Genomic DNA, 20,292 nt, shown 5'->3' with positions numbered 1-20,292 from the left:
AACAGCGTAAACGGCGGCTGCACAGCCGTTGGCGGAAGGATAGGACAAACGGCACACTGTATGCAGAGTTTAAACAAGCACGTAGCACTGCTCGGAACGCGTATCGGCGCAAGCGAAACGAGTACTTCTCCCGTCAGTGCGAAGAAAATGTGGCCAACCCTAGGAAGTCTTGGGCCATTCTAAATGCAGTCACTGGGCGTTCACGTCGCCGCCAAGATCCTAGTTGTAGCATCAGCGAGGTCGCCGACACGTTCCACTCCATTGTCACCGATCCCAACCGTCCTGAACAACTCTGTACCCCGCACGGTCCCGCTGGACCCGTCTCCTTGACCGAACTTGATCCTGTGACTCCTGCTGACGTCCGACGTCTCCTTGAGAAGTTGGATGCGCGGAAAGCCACAGGTAGTGACGGCATACCGGGCTCTCTGCTACAGCAGTGTGCTGACTTGCTTTCATATTCTCTTGCTGTGCTGTTCTGCACCTCGCTGAGGACTGGAACCATTCCATCCGCATTTAAATTGGCGTCTGTCGTGCCACTGTACAAGGCCGGTGACCCATCAGTCCCCACCAACTATAGACCTGTATCCCTTCTCCCAATAGTGTCCAAGTTGCTGGAGAGAATAGTGCAACACCAGTTAGTTCGTCATTTGGACTTGACCCAGGCATTACCCGAAACACAATTTGCCTTCCGCAAGAAATGTTCCACGGAAGACGCCCTCTGTGTGCTGACTGATAATCTGCAGAAGGCGAGAGACAGTGGCAAGACCACAGGGCTGTGCCTATTAGACATGTCGAAGGCTTTTGATAAAGTGCACCACGACAAGTTAATTCAAGACCTCCTTGCGGTTGGAATTTCTGGAAAAGCCCTTAGTTGGTTCGTCGACTACTTGTCCGGCCGCAAGCAGCAGATCCTCATCTCGCCTTCAACCAGCCCTGCTCTGGCTTGCACCTGCGGAGTGCCCCAAGGCTCTGTTCTCGGCCCTGTCCTCTTCAGTATATACACACGCGATGTCCCTTTGGTTTCCTCGCCTGTGCCAAGTGTACAATTTGCAGATGACATAGCCCTGTACGACTCCCAGGCCTCAGCGGCGGAAGCGTCCAGAACCCTCACCACAGCGGCAACTGCTCTGGCCGGTTGGCTGAAGTCCCGAGGCCTTATCTTGAACGCCACCAAGAGCCAGGTTCTGACTATCTCTCCCCAGCAGCATGTACAGGAAGTAACAGTCAAAAGCGGCGACTGTCTCCTCCCTTCAGCGTCTTCTGCGCGCTACCTCGGCGTTCACCTTGACAATCGCCTAGATTGGGACACCCATGTAAACTATGTGGTCACCAAGGTTGCCAAGAAAATTGGCGCCTTGTGGCGGGCACGCCGAAGCCTATCAAGACGCTCTCGTCAGGTGTATGTGAAGGCGGTCATAATGCCCGACCTGCTTTATGGCTCCTACTGTTTTTCAGCCGCAATGCGAGAGGGTCAACTGAAACGACTGCAAACCACGCAAAACAGAGCCATCCGCTGTATCGATGGCAACCCGCCCCGGACAGCCATGCAGCCGCTGCTCACTGCTCACTCCCTGTACCGTGTCAGCGAGCTCTACAGGCAGAAAATATTGATCACCATCTGGCGGTGCATCAACGCCCGCACCAGCCCTGTGCTCGCCCAGCTTCTGACTCCGGCACAAGGCACCCCTACCCGCCATCAGCAGTCAAATGGCCTACTAAGCCAGGCAAACCGTAGCCGCCGCGGTCAGCGGAGATTTTCTGTTGCTGGTGCTCTGCTGTGGAACGCTCTTTCTGGTGAGGTCCGCACAATTACCCGGCTACCTGAGTTTAAGCATGCATGTGTACCATACGCCTGTAGGGAGTAGTTCGAGTTGCTGCTGATTGCTCTGCTCTCCCTCCCCGTGCAGTTCAGTAACCCGCACGTAGTATCACAGATACATCGTATTCTCTCTCTCCCCCCATTTACCCGCAGTTATTAGTATGCATTAATCTGTCGCTTCTGGATGCTGTGCAATCTGCTTCTGATAGAGCTGCTTGGCTCGAAATTGTTAACAGATGCGTTGACCTCATGCAATGAGTGAAATGCGAACTGTCATTATTATTATTATTATTATTATTATTAGTATCCTATTCTCTTACTATGTGCTTCCATAGCTTTTACTATGTTCTTCCATAGCCACTTCTAGGCTAAGCCTTCGCCGTCATTTTATTGGGTCGTCATCCCGTTTGAATGTGCGAAGTGAAATAAAAACCAACCAACCAACCAACCCTTGGCAACTCCGAACACGGCAGTGTACGACCAGATCGACCTGGGGAGAGAGTCCTAAATTTGTACCCCAATCCACTTACGGACCAGCTACGTTATCAGAGCCCTATCTACGTACTCTCCGTAGACAACTAGTTACTTTCCGTAAGTGGAGTGCAAACTCGCGAATTCACGGGTTTTTCCCGCCCACTAACGTAAAGTTGCTCAACTTGCTCAACTTTACGTAGTGCGGAACCTCTCTATTAAAGAAAAAAAAGGACCAAGAAACTACAAGTTACGCTATAATGTCCACTAACACCACCAGTTACTAAACAATCAGCTCATGCGATAACATTGCATGACACTGACCAACATCGTGTAGTCATTAGTTTTATGATGTCCGTGTAGACCTAGGCTATGTACATGTACACTGTTCCGCCAGTGCATGACTTCGGGGACACAACCACAGTTTTGGAAAGTGGCAAGTGTCGTCCCAGTCCATAACATAATAATAATCTTTATTTCAGGATTCCCCAAAGGCTAACGCCTATCTATAAGAATCGGTCAAAGTCAGCCCCATCGAACTATCGGCCCATTTCCCTCCTGTCGCTCATCTCCAAGACAATAATTATTATTAACCGTGCTCTCACCAACTTTCTCGAAGGAAATAATATACATGTACTCTCAAACCGGCAGTTCGGTTTTCGCCGAGGGTAAGGGCCTGCTGACCTCCTGACAGGACTGCACCACCAGTGGAGCAAGATCATAGTAGCAGCTGCCGGCAGTGCTGTACACATTGTTGCCGTTGACATTGCGGGGGCCTTCGACAAAGTCGCCCATGCAGGTGTCCTTCACCAGGCAAAGGCTTACAGAGTATCCGGGAACCTCCTCAAGTGGCTCCACAGCTACCCGGCGGATAGACGAATATTCGAATCCAGGCCGTTGTGAGTGGCCAAACCTCACCTGAATTCCGAATCAGCTCAGGTATGCCGCAAGGGAGCATATTAGGCCCCACTCTGTTCCTCATATACTAGTATGTCAATGACATGGAGGACCACCTCCCAGCCAAAACCCAGCTCGCCATATATGCAGAAGACACTACGCTCAGTGCATCCCGCCCCTGACCGCTCTCCCAGTTGGCCCAGCGCAGCTCCAGGCTGCTGTGGAAGCCCTAGCAGAATGGAGCCAGAGCTGGAAGATCACATTCGAGTCGACAAAGTCGCAAGTCTTGACGATTTCGCATCACCATCAACCGTGGCTGATTGCTCCAGCCACTTTCAATGGGGTGGCCATAGAGGAAGTGGAGGAGCTGAAGTTGCGTGGAGTGCTCTTCGATCGGAGCCTCTCCTTTCGCTCCCACATTCGACAAGTTGCAGTCCGTGGTCACCAACGTCTTGGCTTCATGAGGAAGGCTCTGCGAATTCTCGACAACAAGGCCAAATATGCCGTGTATCGCGGCTTTGTCCGCCCAGTACATGTACTTGAGTACTGCCCGCTTTCATGGTTAGGTGCGTCCCAGTCTACCCTGAACCAGCTGGACCACGTACAGCACCGAGCCCTAAAGCTCATCGCCCCAGGGTCATAATATCTCCCAAGCCTCACTGTTGGGCGTCAAGTCGCAGCACTCACATGCCTGTACAAGCTGCATTGGATTACGGTCCCCCAATCCTGACCACCATGACACCACCGAGGGCAGTTGCTAACCAGCACCGGCGCTCCACCGCAGCACCAACTAGCACCGACACTGCCCGCCGGAGCCCATAAATTATAATAGTGCTCGCCCATCATTTTTCCATGCCACGATCCAAGACTGGAATCATCTCCCATCTACCCTGCTACGCAACCTTCCCACGCAGAAGGGAATGCAGGCATTCAAGAATCAAGGAAGGCGCCTACAAGTCTCTCCGCAGTCGAGACTGGCACTCTGCCACAGATGCCCCTGAACCCTCCCTGAGCCCCCTCTCCGCTTGCACCCTGGCTCCCCCCCCCTTTTTACTCTTATCGCATGTAAAAAAAAAAAAAAAAAAATGTACAGTCATGTATCATCTTTCCATTTTTCAGCCTCTATTTACAAATGTCCCCCCCCCCCCCCTCTCCCACTGTGCCTACTTCTCCCCACTTTTTGTTGCACTGAAGTGTCGCTGAAGCAGAGACCTCAGGTCGGCGGAGATGCTCCAGTTTCACCACCACAGTTGCGTCTGCAGCCACCTCTATCATGCAGTATTCTGTTCTCGAGGTTCATGGTTTCTCGTAAAAAACCTGCTGGCTAGCCCTTGGCGGATTATGCTGGGTAAATTGCTGAATTATGCTTTCCATTATGCCTAAATTATACCAGTGATTATGCTACATCACATGTACAATGGTTGATAAAATTAATATGGTGGTAAAGACACACCTGGCAATATAGCGGTAAACGCACGCCTGCCCACACACGCTCTCTAGTATAGGCTGCAGAGTTCTGGCAAAGAGCTCTCCTTCTCACCACCACCACCACCATCAGTTCGCGCCTGGCGCCTGGTGGACGATGCATGGTTGGCGGTATCCGGCATAGCAGGCTGGTACGCCAAGTAGCGCATGGCACATAGAAGATGACACCGCAACGACATAGCTCGATTGCGACGTACGTTTCGTCCCCGCTGTGGTGGTGATGGTGGTGGTGGTGAGAAGGAGAGCTCTTTGCCAGAACTTTGCAGCCTAGAGAGCGTGTGTGGGCAGGCGTGCGTTTACCGCCATATTGCCAGGTGTGTCTTTACCACCATATTTTTTCAACCATAAGTACAGCTGCAGTGGTGTCTTCAACTTCACTCTCTCGAGTCAAGCTCCGTATGAAGACATCCAAGAAGAAGATTGCCTGATGAGTCCAGCTGGAACGAAACGTACGTCGCAATCGAGCTATGTCGTTGCTGTGTCATCTTCTATGTGCCATGCGCTACTTGATGTATCAGCCTGCTATGCCGGATACCGCCAACCATGCATCGACCAGGCGCCAGGCGCGAACTGATGGTGGTGGTGGTGGTGAGAAGGAGAGCTCTTTGCCAGAACTCTGCAGCCTATACTAGAGAGCGTGTGTGTGCAGGCGTGCGTTTACCGCCATATTGCCAGGTGTGTCAACCATAAGTACAGCTGCAGTGGTGTCTTCAACTTCATTCTTACATGTACAATGTATTTAAAACTCGGATGTTGAGCCGATAATAAATTTAAAAAGGAAAAGGACATAGCGGTATCTACTACTATGGATACTGCATCACGTAACCAGATATTATTATACAGTCAGAAAGTGCAACAACTACATGTAGGCACAAAACTGACAGAGTACTGAGACATTCGACGTCCTGACACCTAGCTTCAACACATCTCCGTAGCACTAGCCAACAGCCTTCCAACTCGGAAGGTTCAAGGACCAAGGAGGGGAAGGTAAGCGCAACGAAAACGAGCACACGCTACAGTCCCAACGTAACAAAAAAATGTCGATTGTTACTGGATGATGACGAGACCAGTAAGATACTTGACAAAGCGGTCTAACGAAGCAGCAAAGCAGCACACCACCACCGAACTTGGGTGGCTCATAAATATCAAAGATAAGTAAAGAAGGGGGAAGCTTTGCGAAAAAGCCGCACGCCAAACTCCTACAGTACTCCTCATGCATGACATTAGGGTCCGGCGGATTCTGCCGGCAGAAAAATTGGCAGAATTCGGTATTTTTCTGGTAAGTTTCATGAATGTTTGGTATGTGGATAAAACATGGAGCAGAATTCGAGGCCCGCCATTAGGTTTGTATGGTTCTGCCAATTTCACTGCTTTTCGAGCAGAATCTGCCACCTTTTCGAGCAGAATCCGCCGGTCCCTACATGACATTGTGATGGACTAGTTGACTACAAAACAAGTAATCAGTTGTTTTTTAGGACGTACGTTTCGCCGTATTTTCGCCGTATGGTTAGTGACGGCTCATCAGGTGTGCAATTATTTGAAACTCGGATGTTGAGCCAAGTACATGTAAGTTGGGGTGGTGTGCTGCATGCTTTGCTGCTTCGTAGTTAGACCGCTTTGTGAAGTATTCTTACTCAGTCTCGTCATCATGGTCATCGTCTAGTACTAGTAGTAGTACTAGTAGTACTAGTAGTAGTAACAATCGACATTCTTTGTTCCGTTGGGACTGTAGCTACATTACAGTGCATGCTGGCAACTGAAATCCGATCCCCTGGGCGGCGCGCCTGGGGGTCGGATTTCAGTTGCCAGCACTGTAGCTTGCGTTCGTTTTCGTTGCGCTTACCTCCTTCCTCTCTACGCCTACGGCTCTTCTCTAGTCTAGACCGCGCTGGATCATTCATAATCATAGTGCTCCTCGACTCGGATCTGTCATGGACGCCCCATGTTGATCGCTGCACCGCTCGACTGGCCCAGAGAATCGGAGCACTATGGAGGTTGCGTCGCTGCTTGACTCATCAGAGCCGAGTTCTCTACTTTAAAGCGATCATCATGTCTGACCTGATGTACGGATCCAATGCGTTTTCCCCGCTTCTTACTGCCAACCAATTGGATCGGCTACAAGTCATGCAGAATCGGGCGGCAAGGGCGGTTTTCGGACTCTCGCATCACACCTCCGCGCGTACCCTCCTGCTGCAATTGGACACCTACAGAGTATCCGAGATATTCAGGCAGAAGTTCATCGTTCTGGTCTGGAGGTCTCGGAATGAGCACGCAAGTTCTGAACTGCAAGCCCTCCTAGTTCCTTCGTCAGCTGGCCCAACTAGGTTGCACTCCACCATGGGTCTGCGCCAACCGCCAGTTTCCACCAGGTTCGGCAAGGGTTGCCTCGCGTTCCGGGGCGCCCAGCTGTGGAACACATTACCCAGCGATGTACGTGCCATCTCCACGCTCCGCCAGTTCCGCGCCAGCATGATCCCGCACACACTTACTGGCCTTACCTAGAGTACCAAACGTCCTGTTTGATGATCAGCTGGCTTAGTTTTTCTCCACCTCTATCCTAATTACATCAGTCCCCAATTTCATTTATTACTGCTTTCTATGTGCATTCGCCACCTTTTCATTGGGCAGATCTGCCCGTTTGGTTTGCGAATTAAAATAAACACAACAACAACAACAACATATTCACCCTGTCCCTCCCCCCTCCCCTCCTCCCGAAAAAAAGGCCTCAGACTCAGAGTCAGACAGTCAGAGCTACAACATGTACATAATAGCCCGTACTAGAGTCTAGTACGGGCTCTACATACATGTACATGTATGTACATGTTGTAGCTCTGAGGCCTTTTTTCGGGAGGAGGGGAGGGGGGGGGGGGGACAGGGTGAATATGAATGATCCAGCGCGGCCGCGGGCGGCGGCTATAGTCATTATTTTGATAGCACTACTACGCCACTACTCACTAGCACTAGCAGTAGCAGGACTGACAGACTAAACCAGTGGTGTCATTACTGATGTAGTACTAGTAGTAGTACATGTAGTCACATCCTGTATTGCTGAACCCACAAATAATTGTGATACAGATTGTAAACCATTCGAGGAAGAAGAGAAAGCCATTAAAAAAAATAAAAAAAATAAAAAAAGGTTATTGTACCATGCCAGACGGCTATTATTTATTATTTATTATTTATTTATTTATTTCACCTTCCCGTGGCCAGAGAATATAGGCCAATATGGAGGGAGGGGAGCGGTAGCCAGCCATGGCTGTAAACAAAAACAAAGCAAAAATAAATAAATATTACACATTACTGGAGGCAAAGAGAAACAAATCTGGATGAAGAATTAGCAGTTATTAGAACACGAGCTTCATGTTGGCCTTGAAATCCTTTAGCGTACAAGACGATTTAACTGATAGAGGCAGGGCCAGCCAGAGAGAATAGGCAGCGAAAAACGGAGATCTGGTATAAGCTGAGGTTCGGGCTTTAGGTAAAGTGCAGGGATTGCGCGTAGAACGAGTGGGAAGAAACCAGTTATATTTACGCAAGTGTGGCGGGGCTTTGTCAAGACGAATAGAATGAACAACGATACACAGTTTTCGATCCGCTTGACTGGAGATAGGGAAGGTGTTAAACATATCGTACAGCTCGGCAGAAGGAAAGTATGATGGTTTTCGGAAAAGGACTTTGAGTATCCTCTTATTGTGGACTTCCAGGGTACTCATTAACGATTTACTTAGTAGGGATGACCAGGCGGTTGAGCAAAAGAGAAAAATGGGGAGAATATAGCAATGGTAAAAAAGGCGAATGCATTCAAGCGGTAGGTGGGAGCAGTGAGACACGAGGTAGCCAACAGCTTTACTGACTTTGCTACAGATATAGTCGACATGTCTACTAAACGATAAGTTTGAGTCATATGACCAAACCAAGATGTTTGTGTTGTTTTACCACTGTGAGGTCTGTGAGGGATCCGGGAAGAGTGAATGCATAGGTTGGCTCTGAGTTCGGCAGGAATAATATCTCAGTCTTGGCGATATTAGGTCTTAGTCTCCAGGTAGTCATCCACTGATGGACTTCGTTGATACCGCGCTGGAGACTGTCTCGCAGCCTGTCTAGACACTCATTGAACCGGAGCAGTGCAGTATCGTCAGCAAATAAGGACACACCTTCAACATGACTGGGAAGATCATTTATATACGCTAGGAAAAGGAGGGGCCCTAGGATGGATCCCTGGGGCACTCCGGACAGAACAGGTGAAGCATCTGAGAGAAGTCCACCTACAAAGACAACTTGCGTTCTGTCGGATAGGTAGTCTGTAATCCACTCCAGCGCTGAGTCACACACACCGAAAACTTTGGAGAGTTTAGCAAGTAATGCACGGTGCCACACGGTGTCGAAAGCTTTCTCGAGGTCGAAAAAGCACATTGCAACTTTCCGCCCCATATGACGATGGTCGGCAATGTTTTGGATCAGCTTGGTGAGCTGTAGAGCGGTCGAGTCACCACGACGAAACCCAGATTGCGCGGGATGCAGAGCAGGAGAAATAATTGTATAATTGATTGAAGAAGAGCCATTAAGTCATGTACCAATTGTAGTACATGACGTAGTAGTCACGCACCTACAAAATACTTTGCAGGATAATATTTAAATTGCCTAGCATGCCTACAAATCCGCAGAGCATGCCAATGTTAAATAGGCCAACATATGAATACCGAAGGCGGTTACATGGACAGAAGGCGACATTGGTCGAGAAAAGATGGGCCTATTCTCTTCCTCAAGTAAGACGCTCTGCAACCACGGAGGCACGTGATTGACCACCTCAGCAAAACAAATGCAATTTTGCAGCGTAGCTGTGCCATCACAACAGCGTACTGGAGGTCACTATGCTTGTTAACCACCAGCTGAACAATGTTCTTCAATGCACGAGAGCACTCCGTGCCACATACGCCGTTTGTCGAAAATACGAGCGGAGTGAATGGAATGACCCCCTCTCGACATCGACAACACGCTGAAGATAGGCCCGCTTCTTCTGATGTTCATTCCGGGAAATCTGTGCAAGGACCTCCTGTCGCGACAGCAAAGACGCCGAAGGGGTGAGTGACCCTCACATCAAAGAATGCATCTTGCTGTGGCGACCAAAAGCCCCTTGCACGGATATCCAATCGAGCCTCTGCAGCAAGATTAGCGGTAGCGCCGTGAAGTTGTTCACCATCCAAAGGCAAAAGCGGTGGCTCTGTTTGAACATCCGGGATGGCAGAAGTCATCACCTCCACCAGCACATCACGAAGCTCATTATGTCGCAGACTTGGGTAGCCCCCTGTAGGGCATGTCAATGCATGGTCGACAGACATGTCTCTACCACACACACAAGTAAGTTAGTTGGTGGGAGGCCGTCAATACCCCAGCCATAGCGCAGGGCGAGACCATCCCGGAAACATGCTTTATTTAGCGCAAAGCCACACTAGTACTAGTAGTAGTACTACCGTAAAAAGTAAAGCTTGCACGTCCGCGTTACCACCGGCTATACAATTGCGTTGAGAAACACAACCAGCTTAGGAAGTTTCGCATGTGCCAGGCCACCACCATTGCCAACAGTGCAGGCTAAATTTTATTTTTCAAGGAAACCCTTCGAAAATGGTACCAATCGATTCAGCATGGCATTTTCATTCCTTCTGGAAAGTTTCAGCTGATTTGGAGTCATGACAAGGACGCTATGGCGATTTGAAGATCGAAAAACTTCACTTTTGTTTGTCAAGAAGAAAGACCATGATCGCACACAAATCATACAACCCGTGTGGCACAATGATTTTGAGCGAAGTTGATCCGCGGACCCCGTGCTTCGCGCATGCATGCATGCATACTGCATGCACACACACAGTACAGTCTACAGAGGCTTTTTTGAACGCAGATATGTAGTTCTTCGTCTTCTTTGAAATGTCTTCCAAATGCGTGGTGCTGGTAATGTTCTCAGCTTCGTCAAGGCAGAATAGGGCTTGAAAGTGATGACGTCAAAACGGCCAGGGAGTAGTAAGTTGACAGCAGATTTCTATTTTTGGATCCACTAAGGTGTGACTTTGCTATTGCCTAAGTATGTGGGTGCATAGCAACCCACTCATGTCGCATGCAGGTGTGACTTTTATTTCGCCACCAGTTGTAACCCCGCCCCCAGTAGCCAAATCAGTCAGTTTCACTGGCTACATCACCATGCTGTGGGTAAGACCGCTTGAAATGTGCTTGGATCCATACAAAAACTGGATCCAAGTGGACCCAGTTTTTGTATTTTTGAAATTGTTGCTATGCTGTGACGTAGCACTTTCAAGCCCTATGCAGCTGCATGTGATGCTCCTGTGTGTTCATGCATGTTCTCTTTTCGCGTCTCGACTTTGTAGCGTCCAGACTCAGCTCGACTGGAGAAGATTGAGGAGACTATGCTTTGATCCACATGGAAAATCGATGAAATTTGGTAATTATCGTCGGGCGCTAAAAAGCGCTGGGGAGCATGGGGCTAAAACTTCGTAGCAGTCATCCCTACCATGACAGGCATCGACTGGTATATGTTCCATTCTGTTCCCAACCACTACGGGTAGTCTGCGAAGCTTTCTTCTTCGCCGATTCTCGGACAGATCGTACGTCTTCGCACTGTATCTCTCGTCTAGCGTCTCCCTCAACGGATCAAAACACGGTTTTCGCCAGGACGAACACAAACCCCCAGATTTCGCGGCGGCAACATCTTCGAGTAGGGAAAAGCTAGCAGCTTACCAGGAATCACCAAAAAACACGTGTAATACACAGTGTGATTTGCGACAGCTGTCATTGTGCCGTCGCACCATGCATGTACCATGCACGGGCCGGGAATGGAACACGGATGAGTCGTTTTATTACGACAGCCTGCACTGGCACCATGCCCGTGCTACCCCAGGGTGGCAGATGCAGCGCCTAACGGCGAGGGTGAGGTGGTAAGTCTCACAACCAATGCCCGACCGTACGAGTACTGGCAATATATGTTGCCGCGTAACGCGTAACGCAGGGGGGTACCCGGGTGCGGCGTAACGCGCGACCAGGCTAGTGCGACAAATTTTCGTTGCGTTCGTAACGCGCGTCCGGCGGGGTGCGGCGATCTTTTCATTGCAGTTTGCACTGCATGCAAAGGCTGAAAACTGTGAAAGCACGTGTACCAGGTGTACCGCGTGGCAAAAAAAAAGGACTGCGGCAATATAGAAACCTAACGGCTCCTGTGCGACTTTGCATGTAACGCCCTGCGTGCGGTAAACAACAGTTACATGTGCCAATGACGCAATGTATAAACGCTTCATGGTATGCACTGCGACCATAATTATTATTATTATAATTATTGCCAGTACGGTAGTACAGTACTCAGTACTAGTACAGTACATGACTGTACAGTCGTAGCGCACGTCACGTGCGCTGTGAACAGCAGCAGAGAACATAGTTTCCGAAATAATTCGCTAATAATAATATTATTATTGTTCATTGTGAAATTATTCTAGCCAAGCAACAGAACCTTTTGTCCCACAAATCTTGAGAAATACCAATCGGTCCAAGTACTAGGTAGAGCGGAGACAAACTGTAAAATAGATAAAAGCTGCCTTGCACCCCCCTCTCTTCTTCCACACCGAACGACTTACGTAGCCCGAGGTTTCGCTCTTGCTAGGAAACAGGCGTGACACTTATAAAGACTAATAGCTGTCCAATACGGTGAAGAGATTATGTGCAGTAAAATTCCATTTTGATTTGTGAACTAGGACACATGCCTTGCAAGTAATTGGTAAATTGAGGACCCGACGTGAAAGAAGAAAGCCGTTCAGGGTAAATGATGGCAGAAAGAATTGGGCAACGTCACAAGAACGAAACCCCAGAAGTGGTTCTGGTTACTGGTGCCTCGGGATATGTGGCGTCTCGTATCATTAGCGACCTGCTTCGAGTGAGAGTAGGGGACGAGCAGCGACCAGCGTACCGCGTGAGGGCGTCGGTGAGAGGAGATGTGCGCTCACCCCGATACGACGTTGTGAGGCGTATAGCTGAGTCCAGTGTATCACAAGGCCTGAGTCGCAGGGATGGAGAAGAAGAAAGTCTACTGGAGCTAGTCACTTTGGATTTGTGTGCAGACGAAGGATGGGACAAGTAAGTCATACAGTAGCTAGAGAACTTGTTCTGCAAGTAATGGGTCACGCTCAGCTTGAGGTTAGAAGGCAGATTCGTGGTGGGACACCTTAGCACGGGGCTCAAACTGGGAACCGGCCATTTAGAAAATCCTGGACAATCCACTGTCCACATGATCCAGTAATGTTATACATGGCGCTCATGGGAAAGTGCAATATACTAGTTATCACCCCCCCCCCCCCACCCCCCCCCCCCCCCCCCCCCCCCCAGACACACCCATCATAGCAACATAGAATGTCGTTGCTTTTTGTTGTTTTTGGCATGTGATTATGCAATCACCATTGTGAAACGAGGGTTGCCTGCTGTTCCTGGTTGATAGTATTGAAGAAAAAAAGAAAGAAAAAATCACGCCTAACTGCTACTGCTATCTGCCAATAATGATGCTGTCACTTCGTTTGCCACCTCCAACTACTGAGGTGCCTCGTGCTGTTGCACTACCACAGCTTCGTCCGCCCTGCGTTGACCCGGCATCGTACTCTCGTACTCTGCTCATGCTGCCATACTCTCGTGTGGTGGCCCTCGTGAGCACGTCCGTTACGCTATTTGCACTTGCCACGCGCCTATGCGGCCCATGCCCGGTTCTCTATTTGCTGTCTTCCTGCCCGCGTCCCGCCTTACCTGGTGCGCTCTCGCGCCATATTTCCCGTAATTCTAAGCATTTTGGTGTCTGTTATCCTGGATCCAGTGGCAACCGGGGACTTCGCCTCTTCCATACGTGGAAATGCTTTTTTTTTTTTTTTTTTTTTTTTTTTTTTTTTTTTTCTACTAAGGCCACAGCTTCCAATCATGACATGCAAAGCAGCGGTGCAGCATCGCAGGCATGAATCGTGGACGTGGTGACGGGGTCTGATGTGCTCCACCGACCTAGGGTCTCGGCTTCACTGCACAGCAAACGCGTCGAAAGAAAACGGGGGCTAATAATTATCGGGAGATGGGGGAAGAAGAAGAGAAGAAAGAAAGAAAGAGAGAGAGAGAGAGAGAGAGAGAGAGAGAGAGAGAGAGAGAGAGAGAGAGAGAGAGAGAGAGAGAGAGAGAGAGAGAGAGAGAGAGAGAGAGATAGAGAGAGAGAGAGAGAGAGAGAGAGAGAGAGAGAGAGAGAGAGAGAGATAGAGAGAGAGAGAGCGAGAGAGAGCGAGAGAGAGCGAGAGAGAGAGAGAGAGAGAGAGAGAGAGAGAGAGAGAGAGAGAGAGAGAGAGAGCGAGAGAGCGAGAGAGAGAGAGAGAGAGAGAGAGAGAGAGAGAGCTGGGAGCGAGAGAGAGCGAGAGAGAGAGAGCTGGGAGCGAGAGAGAGCGAGAGAGAGAGAGAGAGAGAGAGAGAGAGAGAGAGAGAGAGAGAGAGAGAGAGAGAGCGAGAGAGAGAGAGAGAGAGAGAGAGAGAGAGAGAGATAGAGAGAGAGAGAGAGAGAGAGAGAGAGCTGGGAGATAGAAGAGCACAGTGCTCTTGGTGATGGGGACTGCGAAGGATAGCAGGTTCTGGGATATGTGCATGAGAATCAGAATATTGGTGATGATGACAGCAGGGTTATAAGGTAAGCAGTTGAACACTAATAAGAACAGGGAAAGCGTTGGCGAGCAGATTCAAAGTGCATCAGTAGCAGAGAGCCAGTCCTGAGCAAGAAGGTGACGGTACACCTTTTTCTTAAAGCTTTGCATGTGAGGCTGGGCGGGTGGGCGGTGGAACAGGTCTGGTGGCAGGGCATTCCATGTTGCAACGGTGCAAGCAGGGAATCCTTGGAGACAGCTATTCCGGGTGTTGGCAGGCAGACCAGTTGTCATCTGGTATGGATGGGAATCCTGCAGCTGGAGAGACTGACGGGTAGGTCTTGTCTCGGGGGCACGGTGAGTGGCTGGTTTAGGCAGCATCTGCTTCAGAGGGCTGGATGCATCTAGATAGCAGAGCTTGTAGGTATAGGCAAGTGCAGCTACCAGGCGACGGAGTGCCAGGCTAGGGAGCCAAGTACCTGCTCCGATGATGTGGAGGGCCCTTCGCTGGATCTGGTCCAGCTTCTTAAGATGGGACGAGGGTGAGCCCATCCACACTAAGGGGCAATACTCGAGTGTGGGTCGCACAAAGCCGTTGTAGACACGTTGGCGGCTCTCGGCGTCCAGAATGGGAGACGCTCGCTTCAGGAAGCCGATCCGCTGGTTAGCACGGGAAGCTAGGGAGCGGAGGTGGAAGGAGTAGCTCAGGGTGTCGTCAAAGGTGACTCCCAGGAGTTTCAGCCGACTCTCTTCACTGACCGGTGTGCCGTCAAATGTTGCTCGAGGGAGCTCCCAGGGCTGGCGATGGTGGCCTATAGACATAGCCTGCGTCTTGGAGGGCTCAAATTTGATCCTCCACTTATGTCCCCAACGGGAAAACGCATCAATGCCCTGCTGGAGGAGCTCGGAGCCACAGTCAATGTCAGCTCTTGATGTGAGGCAGTGGAAGAGAGTGGTGTCGTCAGCGTAGGCTGCTAGCTCCATACCTGGTGGGAGGTGGTCCTCGCCATCATTGGTGTAGAGGATGAACAGGGTGGGGCCAAGGATACTGCCCTGCGGCACGCCAGCTTTGGTCGGGTACGGACTGGAAAGTTCACCTCCAACTGCAACCCTCAAGTGACGATCAGTCAGGTAATCCCTCAGCCAAGCGAGAAGTGGACCAGTTACACCATAGCATTGTGCCTTGTGCAAAACGCCTACATGAGAGACGCGGTCGAATGCGCCAGCCACATCAACTGCAATGACTCGAACTACACCACCTCTGGCTGCAACGCGACTCCATTGGTAGTTGAGTAGCGTGAGTATGTCCTGGGTGCCGAGTTGGCTGCGGAAGCCATACTGACTTTTCGATAAGATGTTGTGTGCCTCCAGGAACTGTCGGATTGAGTGGTTAATAATGGCCTCCATGACTTTTGACAGAATAGAGAGGAGGGAGATCGGGCGGTAGTTCTTAACATCAGACTTGGATTTTTTCTTGTGCACCGGCACAACCATTGCCGTCTTCCACATTGTAGGTTGCCGACCTTGGTGGAAGGCCTGCGAAAAGAGCCGCGACACTGGTGCAGCCAGCTCTTTGCTGCATTGCCGGAGTACACGCCCGGGGATGCCATCTGGACCCGTGGCTTTGGCGGGGTGGAGTTGCCTCAGCTTCCGCTCAACCGTGCTTGGCCGAAAGTGGACATTGCGGAGTTGGGCTTGAGATCGGGGGCGGACTGGAGGGAGGCTGTTGGCTTGCAAGTCGTTGTCACCAAGACTGCACTTTGCGGAGAAATACTGCCCGAATGCTTCGGCCTTTTCGCTGCAGGTGGTGTGCTCAGTTCCGTTCGACGCACGCAGAACAGGTATGTCTGCAGAGCGGTGTCCTTGCCCACCTGCTCGCTTGACGGTTGTCCACCATTGTCGGCTGGAAAGGGCACCTTCTCTTATCTTTCGGCGGATACTGGTAGTGTGCGCTTGCTTGGCTCTGTGCAGACAGTTTGTTGCTTCACCTGTTGCCATAGAGTAGGCCAGCCGCAGGTGTGCATTGTTGGGCGAAGATCGGTGACGTCGCCAGGCACGTTGCTTCCTGTCAACAGCTTCCTGGCACTCAGGTGACCACCAGGCTGGGTCTCCCTGGCGTAGCTTCAGGGTTTTGGACGGGATGAATATCTGCATGCCCTCTTTGATCTTCTGTGTGAGTTTCACACAAGAGACGTCAATGCTGTTGTCATCAGTCAACACCCAGTTTGTGGACCGAAAGAAAGCCCGTAGCCGAGGCCAGTCAGCATTCTGGTAGCGCCACACGGTTCGCTTACTGGGACGGTCACAGGAGGGGGCAACTTCAAAGTCAGTTACCACAACTGCGTGGTCAGATTTCCCTAGAGGTGGATGGAGAGTTGAGATGACGCTTCCAGGGATATCTGACATTATGAGGTCGAGGATATTATTGCCACGTGTTGGCTCATGGACATGCTGATTGAGGCAATGGTGGTAACACAGATCTTCAGCAGCTTCACCAGCAGGGGAAGTTCTACTGCTGCCTAGCCATTCCCGGTTGTGTACATTTAGGTCACCTGCAACGATGATATTCTGGCAGCATTGCCTAGCATCATCTATGCCAGAGCTGATGCTGTTTAGGGCAGAGATGTCTCCATCAGCGGATGAACCTGAGCGATACACAGCACATACTCCAATGGATGGGCCAGCTGCTGTCTTGAGGCGAACCCACAGGATTTCATTTCCACCAGTATCAATACATTCTAGTTCTGTGAAAGCCAGGTCGGCCCGAATCCAGATAGCAACACCGCCCCCCTGGGCCGTACGGTCCCTTCGAACTGGTGGGAAGTATCCAGGGAATGTGAGGTCAGCAGGCGTGGCCTTGTCCTCCGTGACTTTTGTCTCCGTGACGATGACAATGTCTGGGTGGTGGGCATTGAGAGAAGCTTGGAACTCCCCAAGTTTTGACAAGATACCGAAAGCATTTGTCAGCATGAGGCGGAGCATTCTAGGTGGTTGCCGTGCACGTGTTGGAGCCATCATTGTGAGGATTGGTTATCCTGCCGGGGTGGCTGCGCACCAGGCTGGGCAGGACGCTTCGCATCATGCGACAGCGAATCAGGTGACCGCTCGGCAGAAGAACGTTTGTGGCTGTGTGGCGTGGTTACAGGTGTGCCGGCAGCGGACAGGCCACGACTCGCGCTCAGGAAGTCATTTATCGTGGCGGCAATCCCAAGTTGCTGTTGCTCTTGATCATGCTGCTGTGCTTCCAGCTGGTTGGTGCTACTGTCGCTACTGCTGCTGCGGCGACTGCTGGTGCTGCTGCGGTGACTACTGGTGCTGCTGCTGCTGCTGCGGCGACTGCTGGTGCTGCTGCGGTGACTACTGGTGCTGCTGCGGCGACTGCTGGTGCTGCTGCTGGTGCTGTTGTTGTTCCTGTTGTGGCGGCTGCTCTTGCTGCTGCTGGTGCTGTTGGCTGCATTCGCATTTGTGGAGGTGTGGAATCTCCATGGCCTGCAGTAGAGTGGCCTTGGCCAGAAATTGGCGGACGTCACTGTCAGCTTGGAGGTGGCATCAACCGATATCCTGGCTGACACTTGCCCGTTTCCGGCTGTATGTAGGCTGCATTGGTGGGCTTTGACAGGCGTCCCTACGCTTTCCGACCTACGGTGTACAAACTCAGTGAGACTGTCCACTGTGCAGTCGTGGCTCAAGTTGCCCACAAAGAACACAGATCGCTTCTTTCTTGGCGGGCCCGCCGCAACTAATTTCCAACTGTCATCCTTGATGACGGCCATGATAGGGTGGCTCTTCTCGCAGTCTGATTGCACAGGCTCAGGATCGACAAAGCCGGGGTCGTCCGTACGGGTACGGGTTTCGTGCTGTGCAGAGCCAGAGGCCACGTCGATCTGCCCTGACTGTTGTCCAGCATCTGCATCGGCTGGGTCGAGCTGGTTTGCTGCTGCAGCTGGGTCAGGCTGGCCCTGCTGGGGAGGACGGTTACGAGGTTTCGTACGGGTACGAGATTTGTCGCCTTGGACTTGGTGCTGAGTAGATCGTGCAGGGGCCTTGTCGGGAACAACAATGGCGGATTTCTGCAGTGAACAAAATTCCTCACGTAGGGCTAGGAGATGCGTGGAGAGATCGTCCACACGCTGATGAAGACGCCCCTCACGATCCCTCGACTCGCTGATATGAGACGTCAGGGTCTGCAGCACGCTGAGCAGAGTCTGCTCTATGCCCGGGAGGGAGCAGAGCAGTTTCATCGCAGGCTCTCCTGCGAGCTCGCCCATGGCGAAGAGGTTCTCCCTGATTTTGACTGCTTACACCCCTACACTACGCTACCCTACTACCCTATGCTACCCTACACTGCCACTATTCACACTAATACTACTGTCCTACTTCCAGACCGGCCTGTTGCCGGCTGGGCTGTCAAACACTACGGAGCTGAAAAAGTCACAACTGTCCACAGTCAGTGCATTCGGTTTAGCCGTACCGCCTGTCTCTGCCTGGCACTAGTCCTCTCACAGTACCGCCTTGTTACAGGTGTATCTCGCATGCTCGGATAGTACCATACCTTGGCTGAGGCTTAGTATGCACGTTAGAGTCCTTTCGTGCAATGAAAGGACCTGCTTCCTAATAAAGAGACTAGGCGCCATGAGCCCTGTTCATAGTAAACAATGCATTGATAGAGCTGATACCTTTATGCAAATATGGGATAATCTCGCTTGCGCATATAGGCGTACTCATGGTGCGACCTGGGCTTTCCCTAGTACAGCTGCCCGCCATTGCATGCCAGACACCCCAATATTGCGCGCCTAGCCACGCCGCTGGCTTTTGCGTGCTGCTCGGTTGTCCGCGATAACTACGGTTTGCCGTACGCTGCAAACCTACATTTTTATGATTTTCAACAGCTTCAACTGCATCTCACCCTCGGCGGCAAGAAGTATTCCGAGCATGATGTGTTGGCATGCATTGAACTTGTTGGATAGGATGGTGAGCTAGACCAGCCATGACCAATCACTGTTACTCTGCTGAATCATTGAATCAGTGAATGCTTCTAGGGCAGCAGTGCTGAACTGATGTGCACTGGGATAGTGAGTGGTATCTAAAGGCGAGTTGGACACTGGAAGCATGCACATAAATGATACCTAAATTAAATGGTGGACGTGCAGACTAAATCACAATTTGAGGGTGTGAGGTCAGGCATGCGTTGTCTGACATCAAGTTTCTGGCTTTGCAATATTGTCTGCCAATTCAATGTGCCGACTCCATGGTGCTCTTCACCATCTTTGTGTGAATATTCTACACGGCCACAGCTCATGTGCGCAGACTTATCGACTGTAGTGTGTGTACTATTCTTGCCTGTTATAGCTTCCCATGATAATGTATGGTGCTGTTCATGACTGGTTGTAACTTCTCACCAGTGTTAACACTGCAGTTCTCAATATCCTCGATAAATTCCTATGACCATACATGTGTTGTACATGTGCCTGCACGTGTTATCTCTTTGTCGCACCTGCTGCTGTATTTGTGTCTCTGTGTGTACATGTGGCTGCACGTGTTGTCTCTTTGTCGTACCTGCTGCTGTATTTGTGTCTCTGTGTGTACATGTGGCTGCACGTGTTGTCTCTTTGTCGTATCTGCTGCTGTATTTGTGTCTCTGTGCTGCTGACCCGTACATGCTGCTGCGCTGCTTTGTTGCTGACACGTGCACCTTTTTGTGCTGAGTACACCACTTTTTGTCCTATCTCCCCATGATGCATTTCACGATGATAAGTATCTGGTGCGAAATCGATGGCTTCGTGGCCTTTGCCTTGTTTATGATGTATTGGCCTAATTGCCAATTTCCAAGGCGACAATGTTGTCACTATGCTGGTAAATACCACTGGACTAAATATGATTGTGTGCCTTACCCGAGCTCGCGCCGGCATGTAGTTGGTTTGGAGTATTTAGGATTCGAGATCAGGGACCACTGTCATTTTGTCTGAAGAT

At 50.8% G+C, this 20,292-nt stretch overlaps 1 protein-coding gene across 1 annotated transcript in view; it reads left to right on the top strand.

The window, feature by feature from the left end:
- Window positions 1–12,163: 12,163 nt before the first annotated feature.
- The window catches only part of LOC135830170 (uncharacterized), a 30,684-nt gene continuing 22,555 nt past the window's right edge, over window positions 12,164–20,292 (top strand). The window contains exon 1 of the mRNA XM_065342559.1: window positions 12,164–12,802. Coding sequence (XP_065198631.1) covers window positions 12,492–12,802 — 311 coding nt within the window. The 5' untranslated portion in view covers window positions 12,164–12,491. The remainder of the gene's footprint in view (window positions 12,803–20,292) is intronic.

Source organism: Sycon ciliatum, chromosome 1 (assembly GCF_964019385.1).
Source record: "Sycon ciliatum chromosome 1, ocSycCili1.1, whole genome shotgun sequence".
Lineage (NCBI taxonomy): Eukaryota > Metazoa > Porifera > Calcarea > Leucosolenida > Sycettidae > Sycon > Sycon ciliatum.
Note: the sequence above shows the minus strand (reverse complement) of the source record. Positions and strands in the feature narration are given on the sequence as shown.